The sequence below is a fragment of the Notolepis coatsorum genome (assembly GCF_963971535.1).
Source record: "Notolepis coatsorum genome assembly, chromosome: 3".
NCBI classification, from domain to species: domain Eukaryota; kingdom Metazoa; phylum Chordata; class Actinopteri; order Aulopiformes; family Paralepididae; genus Notolepis; species Notolepis coatsorum.
Window position 1 is genome coordinate 10584708 of NC_140167.1, and position 16263 is coordinate 10600970.

General features: G+C 42.1%; 1 protein-coding gene across 1 annotated transcript; it reads left to right on the top strand.

Moving 5' to 3' along the window:
• Positions 1-3940: 3940 nt before the first annotated feature.
• LOC311225176 (proton-coupled zinc antiporter SLC30A2-like) lies at positions 3941-12889 on the top strand (the record flags this gene model as incomplete). Its single annotated transcript, XM_084310381.1, has 7 exons — positions 3941-4136; positions 5251-5397; positions 6912-7065; positions 7494-7677; positions 9874-9979; positions 11634-11768; positions 12744-12889. The coding sequence occupies 7 exons, from the start codon at positions 3941-3943 to the stop codon at positions 12887-12889; spliced, it is 1068 nt and encodes a 355-aa protein (XP_084166507.1).
• Between the last annotated feature and the right edge of the window lie 3374 nt (positions 12890-16263).

Sequence of the window (16263 nt, forward strand, 5' to 3'; positions counted from 1 at the left end):
ACTGAACTTTATTCGTCCCTTTGTGAGAGTTTTCTTTTTTCTTCTTTCTTTTCCTTCTTTTTTTTGCTGCAACTACAGTCTTTACTCGCCAATGAACTAAAAAAACTGTATTTTAATGTAATTTCAGAGATATATTTTTGATGACTATTTTTACATTAAAAAAAGAAAAAAAACGTATATCCGTTTAGCCTAATTATGAAACGCGCCCCGAAGAATTGGTCGACTGTCGCTCGTCTCCCTGTTTCCAGCTCCATTGTGTTTAGAAAAAAATGTGGACCGACCGCTTCCTTTGGATCCATTCCAAACGACCGTGTCTGACGTTTAGTCTACTGTATAATTCAGTTTGTGTACAGTAAGTTTGCATTACACTGAATCTGTCTGAAAAGATAAGACGTTTTTCTTTTTAGCTAGACAATGGCACCGAACGAAAATGTCTGTGTTCCATGTAACGTTATCTCTTGCCTGTATCCGATTGGCATTATATAATGTACAGTTTTTATGAATGTAAAGTTTTCTCTTTTTCAAATTTGACCAACATTCCAGAAACTCTTCAGTTTTCTTTATTTTTTTTTTCAACCTTTCAAACTCGTCGTATACCTTTCCAAATGGATCTTTTAATTGGTACTGTAAAAAATTTTGTGTGAGTATGAGCAAATAAAATGTGGGGATAACTGTAAATATGGGTCTTCTGGTTTTATTATTTCTCACAAATTGACTTCCTCAAAGATGCACACGGACATAGGCGTAGGTTTGGGGGGGGGGGGGGGGGACATGTCCCCCTCACTACTGAGAAGAGGTACATCTGTCCCCCTCAAAAACGATAATATGAAAGACAACCTCCTCCCCAAAAGAGGTAAAAAAGAAGGGGGTCAAAACATTTATATATCCTTCTTATATCCTTCTTACCTGTAACTATATATTAACCAACAGTTTCAGACACCCCCCTACAGGACCGTACCATCTCAACCTTGCAGACGTGCCTCTCATAAAAGTCCACCAGAATGCCGGAAATTAAGTGTTTACTCACAATTTCCAGGGGGAGGATCCCCAGACCCCCCCACTTACAGTGCCCCCCCCCCCCCAAACCTACACCCTTGCACACGAATATACCGTGTTTATACACTGATGGAACACATCTGGACATAATTAAATATGCCGTTTTTGTCTCTCTTGTGTTATATTACATGTGTAATATTTGGTATTCGCTAGTAGCTACTGCACTCATGTTTGTACTCCTGCAGGAGAGATTAGCCACAACGATGACGTCCTGCTATTGGCCGGCTACCCCCCTCCCCCTCCCCCTTCCCCTCTCTCACCGATAACACATCACTGTTACCTCTGTGAGCGTGCACCTGTTTCAGCAGGTGGCAGTTGTTTTAAAGCTTTAATTTATTACAGTTTGAATTTGAATAATACAAAAATTTTAAACTTCAATAGACCTCAATGGAAAAAAACGGGACTTTTAATCGGATGAAACACTGACAATGGATTGCGAGAAGCACCATCTCATTGAGGAGAATGCTCCAACTTGTTCAATGCCACTCATGAGGTATGTTTTCATCGTCTATATTGTCTATGTTATGCTTATAACTTACAAATTCTGAATATTCTCTTCTTTGCTCACTGAGCTGCTATACCCTCTTGTGTCACTTGACCAATCAGATCTTAACCTGTACAGGCTTTGCACACAATTCTCAAATCCCACTTATGCTGCTGATAAACTAACTGCCACGCACTCTTTTATCTGCTCACGTACACTAGATATAGGTATGCAGCTTACATGTATAGTGTGTATACCATGTAGATATAAGTATATGTGCTGATATGTGTATATACTATACACACATGTATGAAGATATATATGTGTGTACTGTACACACGTGTGATCATGTGTCTATACAGTATCTGCACGGGTACTGTATACAAATATTATTTTGTAATCTAAAAACATTTAATAAACAAATGTGTTTAAAAAATTAAATACAATATGGAATACAGAATATAGGTTTTTACCTACAGTATATAAAAGGTTTTGATTTGAGAGGGAGTACAGCTGACAACAGTTTTACTGAGGGAATGAGATACTGGTAACACTACTTACGTACAAGTAATGTTTAAGTATCAAGTGACCAGAAACTATATGCTACATATTATTTAACCGCTTACTTTTAGGATTAGAGGTAAGCAGGTGGAAGGTAGGAGGTGGGTATCTGAGTCAAGTGGATACAGTGGTCCTTTTTTTTATCCACTTTTTCTCCCATTTTCTATTTTTCTCCCATCCCAATTTTCGTATCATCCAATTCAACCCTCCCCTGTCTTTGAACGCTGTTTCATGCCTCCCACAAGCCGGCTGCAATGTGGACTAAGTCATACATAGCACGAGTCCCCTCCGATATTCGAGGTAACAGCAGTCGCATCTTTCCACCTGCACGGCTCGATCTTTCAGCGTCAGGGGTCTGGGCTTTGGAGGGGCCCCGCCCCTGTCGCTTCCTGATTCTACTGCGCAGGCGCACCAACCGACCTGTAGGAGTCGCTGTCCACAACGCCCGATCCCCACCCATCAGTTTCCCTCCCCCTAATACGGCCAATGTGTATTAGTGCGGACGACCAGCTAAACTGAAAGCAATGTGGAGCGCTGGGCTCGAACAGGGAGGCGAACCTGTTCGAGCCCAGTCTCCAGTATTCGTGGTGAGCGCCTTGCCCACTGCACCACGTAGCCGCCCCGGATACAGTGGTTCTTCACCGAATGTGGACTAGATCCACAAAGAATGGATTGCACGGTGCTAATTGCACCCTAACATTTTCATTCAATCAATCACCTGCGCTGTGATTTATTGAATGCAAATTGTATTAACAGATTGCAGAATGGGTATAATACAGTATGGCTCAATACACAATTGTTAAGGGGATGCAGACCAGAGAAAGACTTTCGTCTTGTTTACATCAGGGTCCGCCATTTTCAATTCATAATGAATTGTAAGTAAGGGTGCAATTAGCACCGTGCAATCCATTCTTTGTGGATCTAGCCCACATGTCTTTGAGAAGCTAAGTAGAACCCATTCTGGAGCGATTCAGGTCGGACTCAGGTTCCTGACTCATCATCATTTTACTAACATAGCTCCTCATTAGTTCCCAGGTACTTAATCACGATTATTATTGTGCCTCCTCAACGTTAAAGTTGTAGTTGGCAACTTCTGAGAAATTAGCAAGAGTGAGTTTCACCTGCCCAGCAGAAATTAAACAAAAGATAATACAAATAAATATCTTCCAGCCGGCAGTTTTCACACTTGTGTACTTTTTGACACACTAAGTAGGCAACTTTGGAGAAATTAGCAAGAGTGAGTTTACCTGCCCAGCAGAAATAGAGCGAGCACTGAATCACTTTTCAAGCTCATGCAGTGCAGCAAAGGTGTCCCAGCCTCCCAGAGGCACCAGCAGCTTCGAGCTGAATACATTTATTTTATTAAATTTAATTCCCATCCTCTGATTGACAGGTGGTTTTATTGTGTGTACCTTTTGACGAGGAACACGGCGACGGTGGTCTTAGTTTTTCGATGTGACCCGGGAACACCCCCTGTGGCACCACAAAACATCTGATTGGCCAGAAACAACAGCTCCCTGCATCAATAACCAATCGGATGTTTTTAGTCTGCCAAGTTGTGTTCCTGAGGTCGCATCGGAAAAACTAATGTACACAATGTACAAAGCCAGAGGCTGGGATTTTTATTTTATATATATTTTTTATTCAGCTTAAAGAGGCTGGTGCCTCTGGGAGTCTGTGGGAAGCCTCTGTTGTACATGAGCTCGAAGAGCTCGCTCTATTTCTGCTGGGCAGGTAGACTCACTCACTCTGGCTAATCTCTCCAAAAGTTGCCTACTGCCGCTTTAAGTGTTAGCCGAGGTCCCTTTCCACTCCCTCAGGACAAACAGGGGGAGCGTAATGGGGGGGAACTATCCCAGTTCTACAGAAGAGGACGAAGACGTGTCGAGTGTTGACGACGTGTGGCAGCCTCTCGGACACTGCCACGAGAATGACCGAATATCACGGGCTGAGAGCCAAGAGAAGCGCGTGGCCAAGAGGAAGCTTCTCCTGGCCTGCGCCGTCAGCCTGGTCTTCATGGTGGGAGAGGTGATTGGTAAGATGAAAGTCACTTGAGATTCAACCCAAAAAAAATATCTGTTAATGACCATTTAATGTTTGCAATCAGGGTGGGAAATGTCCACCAACCAAGCAGCCACCAGCCAAATGCTGGTCAATTTAGGAAGTGACTAGGAAGTTTGTCTACTCTTCCCAGTTTTGATGGGTAAATAAACATCATCATTTGGAGGTTCTGTTCTCTTAAAGATTAGTTTGATGCGTGCATTTTCTTTTTTTATCTGTGGTTTGTGGATGTAAAAGATAATTTCCTACCCTGTTTCCAATGCAGAACAGGTAGATTGATGGACACTTTTCCACAGCAGGCATTTTGCCATGTTGTAGCCAAGTGAACACAGCTGTTCCTAATAGTATTAATCAGGGGTCCATTCCAGTGAGGTGTTCCAGTGCCAGAGCTTTGGTATTGTGTATACTGGCTCCCTGTCATGGTTCACTGGCACATAAATGCAACAGACCCATTATTAATGTTATCATTTAATAATGAGATTAGATTAAAATGTATTGTCATTATACAGCACAAGTACAATACAACTAGCATCCAACCAGAGTGCAAATGTAACAGTAATATAAAATGCACAGGTGATTAAGCCGGGTATGAAATATATCCATTTGTACTACTGAGTGTAGTGCTAATCAGATGTATGTACAGAGTTGTAGTTTTAATATATACAGTGATACAGGTATAAAGACACTATGGTAGTAAGTCATACTGGCCAGCAGCGTAACTAGTAAGAGTATAGGTAAGGGATAATTATGTACAGATATAGATATAGTATCTACCGATGTGTAAAAAGGATTATATGCAGGTATGTAGACATGTGGATATATATACAGTAAGAATAAATATATACAGTATACACGGTATATACAGCATTATTGTACATGCTACCATACAGTATACAGAGTTATATAGGTTATATGCAGGCGTATAAATGGGTATATAGAAGGATTATATGCAGGTATATTCAGACAGATATGGATATATATATATGCGCATTATGCTGTAAATATAAATGTATATATGCTATGACACAATGCCGTGAGGAATGTCTTCTTTCTTTATTGATGTGAGGGAGGGGTTTTTCTTCATCCAGGGGGCTATGCTGCTCACAGTCTAGCGATAATGACCGACGCGGCGCACCTCCTGACAGACTTTGGAAGCATCATGGTCAGCCTCTTCTCTCTGTGGATCTCATCCAGACCGACGACAAAGACCATGACCTTCGGGTGGCATCGCGCAGGTCAGACCAGAGCACCTTGAACTCCCCAGAGGCTAGACCCACCTAGACTCGGGTCAGACCAGAGCACCTTGAACTCCCCATTTGCTTCAGACTTGCAGTTGAAAACCCAGGGAGGTAGTGGAGGCTAGACCCACCTAGACTCAGTTTACCCACCGTTTTAAGATGATATAATCATTCATTATTAAAATTCATAGTATAGACTGTATATTCCCTGGTATATTGGTGCAAACCAGCAAAGACCAGCATAATGCATGATGGTTATACCAATAAAGACCAGCATAATGCATGATGGTTATACCAATAAAGAATAGAATCTTTATTGTCATTGTTGGTACAATGAAATTTAGTTTAGAGCATCACCACTGGCATACAAACATACTGAATATAGCATATACAAAATAATATCAATAATATAATATCAATGTCCCAACTCCAGCATAATGCATGATGGTTATACCAATAAACACCAGCATAATGCATGATGGTTATACCAATAAAGACCAGCATGATGCATGATGGTTATACCAATAAAGACCAGCATGATGCATGATGGTTATACCAATAAAGACCAGCATGATGCATGCTGGTCCACCAGCTAAACCAGCATCACATTAGCACTAACTAGCATAAACCAGCCTTGAAATGATGATGGTCTATCTATGCCAGTGGTTCTCAACCTTTTTACACCAAGTACCACTTGAGAGCGTAGCTGGCTCTCCAAGTACCACCATATGACCAACGTTAAAATACAGTCTAACTCTATTCAGCTATGCACAGTTCACACAGGAGGCAGATTAGATCTATTCCTAATAACATTATTTATTGTTAACTTTTGTCAGACACAGCCACAATGTACGAAAGGGGTACTAGAACTAGCAAACTCTTCCACACAATTTTCATACAATGCGAGGGGCATTGAGAACATAGCAAGTAAGAAAATTAAGAACAACTGTATTTCAGAAAATGTACTTCATTCAAACACTCGCTCTGAATGAACACTCCATCTCTCTCACACACTCTCTCTCACACACTCTTTCCCTCTCACACACTCTCTCCCTCTCACACACTCTCTCCCTCTCTCTCTCACACTCACTCTCTCTCTCTCTCTCTCTCTCTCTCTCTCTCTCTCACACATGCACAAAGTGTAACAGGGAGGGATATAATACAGTTCAAACAAATAAATAAGTGTGTCAGATGCTCTCTCTCTCTCCCCCACTGTGTCTCTCCATCTCTCCATCTCTCCCTCCCTCTCCTTCCCTTTCTCTCCTTATCTCTCCCCTTCCCTTTCTCTCTCCCTCTCTCTCTCACACACACTAGTTTTGCGCGGGCTGATCCAAACAAATAAAGTTGGTTTTATTTAATTTTTGAAAAACATTGATAATCCAGGGATCCCTCCGAGTACCACCAGCAGGGGGTCCAAGTACCACGAGTGGTATGCGTACCACAGGTTGAGAACCACTGATCTATGCTGTTCTTTCTAGCAGGGGGTACATTGACGTAGTTGTGTTCCACAGAGATCCTGGGAGCGTTGCTGTCGGTTCTGTCTATCTGGGCCGTGACCGGGGTTCTGGTGTTCATCGCCGTGCAGAGGATCATCAGTGACGACTATGAGATCCACAGCCTCATCATGATCATCACCTCAGGCTGCGCCGTGGGCGTCAACGTCCTGTGAGGAGCACCATTGTTGTTTGTTCATTTATTTATTTGTAACCCTTTCAGTTGTGAGATTAGAATGTTGAAAACTGAACATTCCTTTTTTTTTTGGGTAGGTAATTTTACTTTTCTTTTTCAAATAAAAAAAACAATAATAATAAATAAAATGTAAATAATACCAATGAAAATAACACAAAACTAAAATAATTGAACATTCTAATGTCACAATGGTCGCTGGGCATTGAAAGCTACCCAGGTTTAGAATTTTGACAATTCAAATCCGTTCAATCAAAGCCACGGTAATAAAAGTCTCTGTTGTTGTGGTCAGACAGTCTTCTAAAAACACACACCAGAAAGGGTTAAATCAAAGCCACGGTAATACAAGTCTCTATGTTGTTGTTGTGGTCAGACAGTCTTCTAAATACGCGCCTCACTTTGTCCAGAATGGCCCTGATCCTCCACCAGTCGGGCGCCTCCTCTCACGGCCACAGTCACGGTCTCTCCAGAACGAGCCACGCCCACCACGGTCCCGGCAACACCAGCGTCCGAGCGGCCTTCATCCACACGGTGGGGGACCTGTTGCAGAGTGTCGGGGTCCTGCTGGCGGCCACCATCATCCACTTTAAGGTCAGAACAACATCATGCCACCATCATCCACTTTAAGGTCAGAACAACAGTCCTGCTGGCGGCCACCATCATCCACTTTAAGGTCAAACAGTCCTGCTGTTAATTTAAAAATGTATACAAAAAGAACGGGACACAGAATGAATGTACAATGCGCCCTCTTTAAAGAATTAAATGTGCTGTAAGTGGTATTCTTTTTGTTAAAATAAGTGGTCTACATTTTAAAATAATAGCAAATAATTGCACAAATGACTGCATCAATACAGCGAAATATGTTGACTTTTCCATGATATTCTAATTTATTGAGCTGCACCTGTATATATTTGTTTTGTAAGGATTTAAATTAGTGCACTCATTTGAGTAGTGGAAAAGGGGTAGGATTAAATAAGTGTATACTTCTTCCTACTCCTTTTCGAACATGTAAATTGAGTTATGTTTTGCTTTTGTTTATTTATATATTTTTTCCATTTAATTTCTTTTTCAATTATTTGTTTTGATTTTATATTGTTTGTATTTTATTACATGTTCGAAATAAAGAATTCAAATCAAAATCAATCAAATCAAATAGTCAACACATTTATTTGTGTACTCCGAAAGCATGGAGTCTCCTTTCACTGCTACGCAGATGACAGTCAGATCTACATGCAAAGGAACAATAACAACCCGGTGAAACCATTGTTAGCATGCCTTGATGATGTTAAGGCATGGCTGGCATTAAATTGTCTATGTCTCAATGACAGTAAAACAGAGGTCATGGTGTTTGGTCCCAGCAATGGGCATGTGTCTCCTCCTGGTGACTTGGGCCCTCTTGGGCTTTTTGTGAAGCCAACTGTCACCAACCTAGGGGTGAAGTTTGATTGTGACCTAAAATTGGACAAGCAGATCAACACTGTGGTGGCAAAGAGTTTTTTCCAACTAAGGAGGCTGTCCAAGGTACATTTTTTATTTTTTTTATAACTCTTTATTTTGGTTCATTTTTCACATCTTTTCCAAAGTCACTTTTTCACGTATAAAATTTTTCTTTACAGTATGAATTCCGCTTTTTCATAGACAATTAACAATTTTAGGTCAAATTTTTTTATCCCGTTCTGTTTTCGAAACTGTAATCCACGCTTTCATGACCTCTCGCCTTGATTACTGCAATGCCCTATACGTTGGCGTCAGTCAGGCCTCCCTCTCTCGTTTGCAGCTAGTTCAGAACGCCGCTGCCCGTCTGCTAACGGGAACACGAAAGCGGGAGCACATTTCCCCTGTGCTGGCTGCCCTCCACTGGCTTCCTGTGCGTTTTAGAATTGATTTTACGGTTTTACTGTTTGCTTTTAAATGTTAGAACGGCTTGGCACCGGGTTACCTCTCGGACCTGCTGGAACCTTATGTTCCCCCAAGGTCCCTCAGGTCCTCTGACCAGCTCCTCTTGGCTGTTCCAAAATCCAGGCTGAAGCTTAGGGGGGACCGTGCTTTCGCTGTGGCAGCCCCAAAGCTCTGGAATGAGCTGCCACTGCATGTTAGGCAGGCCCCCACTCTGCAGGTGTTCAAATCACGCCTCAAGACACATCTATTTGCTCTGGCTTTCGGTGTTTTAAACAGTTTAACATTTTTTTTAACTAATATGCCAGTGCAGTAAGCAAAAAGGGGTTCTCTCTCCTGATTGGATACAGTAGGAACAGGATACCAGAAAATATATTTTCTGTTTACTGCAGAGTGGAGGGACTGAGAGACCCATGTTACTGACCAGACACTCTATATCAGTGATGACTGTCAGAATGTAGAGCTATTTAACACATATTTGAACAAAGAAATACCACTTACAGCACCTTTTTAAGTCCTTTTCATTACTGACAAAATATGAAGAGACTTTATGGCAGCGTGACGAGTACTACGGGGGGCGACAGTGGCTCAGGACTGGAGGTAGAGCAGTCGTCTGGTAATCCAGAGGTTCCCGGTTCGATTCCTGCTCCTCCTAGGCAGCTTGTCGAAGTGTCCTTGAGCAAGACACTTAACCCCTAATTGCTCCCGATGAGCAGGTTGGCATCTTGCATGGTCTCCTCTGCCATCGGTGTGTGAATGTGTGAGTGAATGGGTAAAATGTGAGGAACAAATTGTAAAGCGCTTTGGATAAAAGCTGCTATATAAATGCAGCCATTTACCATTTACTTGTACTAATCACTCTAATCTGCTTTTTTACTCTCTGGACCACAGCCGGAGTTCAAAATAGCGGATCCTATTTGCACCTTCATGTTTTCCTTTCTGGTTCTGGGAACGACGCTCACCATCTTAAAGGATGTCTTCAGAATACTCATGGAGGGTAAATTCACATTGTTAATATGGTGTGGTTAAGATGTTTTAAAGGTACAGTCCGTAATGCCGTCACACAGCCACCTCTAGGCGAAAGAGCCCCACTTGGTACTGCTGCGCTTTGTTTCCTTTTTTTAGTTTTTGTCTGACTCTTGATGTGTGGGTTGGAGTTTAGTAACTTATTACCAACTACAACGTATGACGTATATATCATGCCAGTTTGGGTACCTTGTGTATACTGTATACTCATAGTATATATTCAGATTCAAATTCTTTATTGCCTATATTTATTGTAACGTATAATATAACCGATAGGGCGTACAGACCCCCATCTGCACCTTTGTTTACACTTCTCATATTTTTATATTCGGATCAAGTTTTATTGGCTATATTTATGTCTTTCTACTATTACCCTGCCCATACCTGTACCTCCCCTCCCCCATATGTTGCTATGACGCCCAAATTTCCCCAAGGGGATCGATAAAGGAATATCTTATCTTATTATACTGTGAATTTCTCCAGACCTCTCTTGGTAGAGCCTGAGGTGTGGCCAGCAGTAGCAACCCCTCCCCCTGTACCAACTACCCACTGAGATCCAATCCACACACGTCAGACTAAAACAAAAACTGTAAACAAAGCGCAGTACCACGTTGTCATCATTTTGCCTAGAGGTCGCTGTTTGACGACATTACAGATTCTACCTTTAAGATGGTATTACTTTTTACTTACGTTTTAGTACTGTATTTTATTCTTATTACTTTTTATCATTATCTTTATTTATTGTGGTACTTTTGCACAATCCAGGTGGGTATGGCCACCTACATTTCACTGCATGTCTTGTGTACGTATGTGACAAATTAGGCTGGTAAAGCTATGCCTCCTAAAGTGTGAAAACGGAAGTACAGGAAGTTCCGGCTACACTACAGGCTTTCCGGTTTCGACAAAACAATTATAGAAACGTGTGAAGTGCACAATATTTCATTCGTTTAAGCCACTGCAGCGGCTTTGCCTGAAGAATTTACTACATGACCGCGTCTATTCGAATACCAACCGGTTGATGTTTCCGCGTTCGCGTTTTGCAAATCTGATTGGCCACTGCCGTTTCTGGTGCGATCTGATTGGCCACGTACGTTTCTGGTCATGTGACATGTGCGCCCAATCGCGTGACGCGCCCATTTCCGCCTCGACCAGCAGCAAACTACCTAACGCCTAGTTTATCACTGGTTAAGTTTAGGCGACTCTTTCGAAGTTGGTTAAGGTTAGAGTTTGGAATCAGGGCTGGTGTTCTATCGCCCTGCTCTAAGACAAACTCTAACCTTAACCAACCAAAAGAGTGCCTAAGCTTAACCAGTGAAAGAACTTGCCGTCACACGATTGGTGCAACCAGAAACATCAGTGGCCAATCAGAGCGCAAAACGCGAACGCGGAAACATGAACCGGTTGGTATTCGAATTTAGGCGACCAGGACGTTCTAGCTTCGGATTCGGGAAAAGTTTGGTCCGTTCGGAGGCAGCTTCCAGGGGAAGTACATACACCGGAAATTCTACCCCATATACACACTTTCGGCTGCAGTGCTTTACCAGGCTTTATCTCACGGAGGAGATACAACTGGGAACGAGGTTAGTGACAAATAAAACTCTTGGATCTCTCGTCCTCCACCACAGGGGCTCCTGAAGGCGTCAGCTTTAACTCGGTGAGAGAAACACTGCTGTCTCTGCGGGGCGTCAAGGCGGCACACAACCTGCACATGTGGGCCCTGAGCGCCAGTCACTCCCTGCTCTCCGTCCACCTGGCTGTCGGTACGTCTCACAGCGGTCAGGCGGTCCTTTATCAACCCCCATGAGGTGGGATAGCAGCAGGGGGGAGGGGAGGTACAGGCAGGGGGGGGAAAGACAATAATAGAAATAGTAATAATAAAAATAGTGGAATGGCAGTATATTCTATTATTATTATCATTATTATTACTACTATTATTAGTATTACTGCAGAATTATTGTCTTTATACCATGTATACTATTATCATTAATAATAATAATACTACTAATAATAATAGTAGTATACATGGTATAAAGACAATAATTCTGCAAATAGAGCAAGCACAACTATACTTTTGATGTGATCCAAAGAGCTTGTGATATAGAACATGGAGGTTTGAGTATTTGATACATCGGAGATATTCTCTACACACCATCTTAACCGATGAGACGTGCCAACACACATTATTCGTGAATCTAACTAAAAGCACAAGTTGCCACTTTCTAACTCGGATAAAAACACGGCCTGTTCGGGGCGGCTACGTGGCGTAGTGGGCAAGGCGCTCGCCACGAATGCGGAGACTGTTCGAGCCCAGCGCTCCACATTGCTTTCAGTTTAGCTGGTCGTTCATACTAATACACATTGGCCGTATTAGGGGGTGGGAAACTGATGGGTGGGGATCGGACAGCGACTCCTACAGGTCGGTTGGTGCGCCTGCGCAGTAGAATCAGGAAGTGTCGGGGGCAGCGTGAGCCTCCCACGCGTTACTCCTCGCCACTGAGAGATCGAGCTGCGCAGGTGAAAAGATGCGACTGCTGTTACCTCAAGTACCGGAGGGGACTTGTGCTATGTATGACTTAGTCCACATTGCAGCCGGCTTGTGGGAGGCAAGAAACAGCGTTCGTGACAGGGGAGGGTTGAATTGGATGATACGAAATTGGGATGGGAGAAAATATAGAAAATGGGAGAAAAAGTGTAAAAAAAAAAAAGAAAAAAAACACGGTCTGTTCTTCCCACAGAGGAAGCCGTCGACCCACAGACGGTGCTCACGGAGGCCACCAGGCTCCTCCAGGCCGAGTTTGGCTTCTCCGGCGTCACCATCCAGGTGGAGCGCTACTCAGACGACATGGTCTACTGCACCCAGTGCCAGGAGCGCACGGACTGAGAGTCTGGGGGAAGCTAGGATCTGCAACTCGTGTTTTTGTTTTGTTTAGTTTTTTTTTATAGTGTTGTCACGATAACATTTTGACTTCTGACTTCGATACCGGTTCTGAAACGATACCATGGCAAAAAAAAACTAAAATATCTTCGGGCGGCTGGGTAGCGCAGTGGACTAAGCACTCGCCTACCACCGCACCAGACTCTGGGATCTAATCCAGCTGTCAGCGGTACCTCCGGCTTGGTCAGTCATCCACACAATTGGCAGTGTTAGCGGGTGGGAAGCCAGGGGGGGGGGTCATGTCCTGGTCGTTGTAAACTGCGACTCCTACTGGTCGGTCGGGGCGCCTGTTCAGCAGGGAGGGGATCTGGGGGAAATAGTGTGAACTCGTTACGTTCCCCAAGTGAAACTCCTCGCTGTCAGGTGAAAAGAAGAGGCTGGCGACTCCACGTGTATCGGAGGAGGCATGTGGTAGTTCTACACCCTCCCCAGGCCGACAGTGGGGCAATGCGCGCAACGACTAGGAAGTGAATTAGCATAACGACTATATTTGGGATGGGTGAAAAATAGAAAGCCCCCCAAAAAATAGAATATAAATTAAAAAAAAAAATATATATATATATATATATATATAACCTAAAATATCAGGAAAAGTAATGGTAATATTAGATGACAGATCATGGACTTTTTTTTATTTATAAACAGTGCAGACACTCTTGACACGCCCACTACACAAAGCATGCGCTCTCTCTCACACACACACACACACACACACACACAGCTCCGGTCACGCATTCCACTCGACTCATAGAAAATACAGCATCAGGCTATTATTCTTAGAAGTATCGATACTAGTAAAATGGAGTATTGGACAGTTAACAGCTGGGTATCGCAATACTTTTCTAGTATCCTGTGTATTGTGCCACCCTAGTTTGATTAGACTTCATGGTAGCGATATTCAGGGTGGTAAAAGGTTTCTACCATCACTGGTCAACAATGAGGTCACGGCGTGAGACACAAGCGGAAAGCGTCTTTGGCTTTTTGCTCCACTGTGCAAATGATGTAAGGCTGGGTTCACAGACGTAGGACTGGGTATAAGTGTAATAAAAACACCAGTATAACTGCCTGCCCTCCTCCGGGGTTCTCCGCCCGTTATCTGTCAATATTGGTTTTCTAGGAAGATAAACAAACAAGGTCAACCGCGACTGAGATCGGTTTTCATTTTAATGTCTGACAAACATTATTTTTCTTTTTTTTAATAAAACATGAAATGATTCCGAGACGGTGATCAGGCTTTACTTATTTAATCTTTGAACATGAAGTTCAGGTAGTCCAAGTTTGTCATTTCATCAAACAATTTTGACAAAATTAAAGCGTATAGCTCATGTTTATCATTGCCAACATAATTGCCAATTTATTCCAATACACAAACATGCCCAGATGCAATATAATTCTTTCAAACAGCACAGACACGTAATTATTTGGTACAGTATGTACAACGACATGTCAACAATCGGACATTATTGATATGTTCATTCAAAAATACATACAAAAATCTCACACAAAATCTTTAAAACGGACATTCCTTTTCTGTGTGCAGTTAATATTTATATTGGATACAAATATCTTATACCTGATGAATTGGACAACAAACTTAAATGAACAACCGACCTAAGAGTATAGTTAACAGAATTTAAAGGTAGAATCTGTAATATCGCCAAACATCTAGATCTATGGGCAAAGGAGCCACGCTTGGTATTGCACTTTGTTTACATTTATTGTTTAGGAAAGGGGTCGGCCACACCTCACGCTCTGCCAAGAGGGGTCTGGAGTAATTCACAGTAGCCTATAATAAGTTCCTATATAGCTATATAATAATATACAGTATATTATAGCTATATATGTAACCGTAACCTATTTTACTGTGAATATCTCCAGGCAGGGTCTGAGGTGTGGTCAGCAATAGCACCCATTCCACAATCAACTCCAACTCACACATCAGACCAAAAACTAAAAGAAAAACGTAAATAAAGTAATACCAAGAGGGGCTCTTTTACCTAGAGGTCTGTGTTCGACAGCATTACAGATTCTAACTTTAAGGCCTACAGTTATAGCCTGGCCCCCGGAATTATGCCCCTCTACCTTTCTCCAAATCCCATCATTCGATCCTTCAAAATCAAGCCTGAAACTGAATCATAGAATTTAGAAAAAAAGGGCAGAAGTGGGAAATTCAGGAGGCTGGATCCACACTCCTACGCAGAGCCGTCTCTCCACGCCTGCTAAACCGCTCTGCCCAAGAGACGAAGTCTGTACCAGATCCGGACATCCGCGGCCAAATTAATTGGGTGAATACAGAGTATCACTAATAACAACCAAACATTTTGTTTGTCTGAACATTTATGAGTTATGCAGCGATGTAGTTATCAGAAAAGTAAAACGGACTTATCTTTTCTGTGTAAGCAAACCATACATTTATGGCTGCTGCGTTCATAGTAGTTTCTATGCATAGGTGCCGTGAAATTAACTTATTTAACTTTTTCAACGTATCTTCGGTTCTTATTTCTAAAAGAGACAAAAAAATGTATAGTATAATAATAAATAATATCATTTATTCAATATGTTAAAGGTAAATAATATGAATATAGGCGGCAGCACCGTTTACTTCCTCTTTGGACAGAGCTGTTTGACAGTGGAACGCAGTCCAACTCTCTGCGTAGGAGAACTTGTGGATCCAGGCTCACGCAGTCATGAAATTGGCAATACTTGCTGGTTACCATAACAACTGGCTCTCAATTTCTTTTACATGGATGGTTTCAGTGGAATTGCATTGCTATAGGCGACAACTCTGACCCAAGTCTATTTCCTGTTAGCTATTGATATTAGGGATGAAACGATAACCGCTTTTAATGATAACCACGGTAAAAATTCCCTGACCGTTCAAATTTTAATCATCACTAAAACCGTGTTTGATTAACCGTGCTTTGAGAAACTCGCAGTAAATACGGTTTAACTGTTCAGCATCAACCAGATGCAGGCGCACAGGTGCAGCATGCAACGTGGGAGAGTGTGTGTGTGTGTGTCTGTTGTGTGTGTGTGAGTGAATAATAATAATAATTTATGCAAACAAAAAGTGCATAGTGCTGCTAATTTTATTTGCAGTTTTCAATATGAAACTTTGTGTATCAGTACTTTAAAAAAAATGTCAGCACAATAATAACTCTAATAATACTGTGATAATTCTGGTCACTATAATTGTGTTATGAAATGTGCATAACGTTACACCTCCAATTGATTGTATTGTAAACAGGAAATAAACGTGGGTCCATTTAGACTGTTTATGTTGTCAAGTCGAAACCGTCTATACACATATATTTTATTTT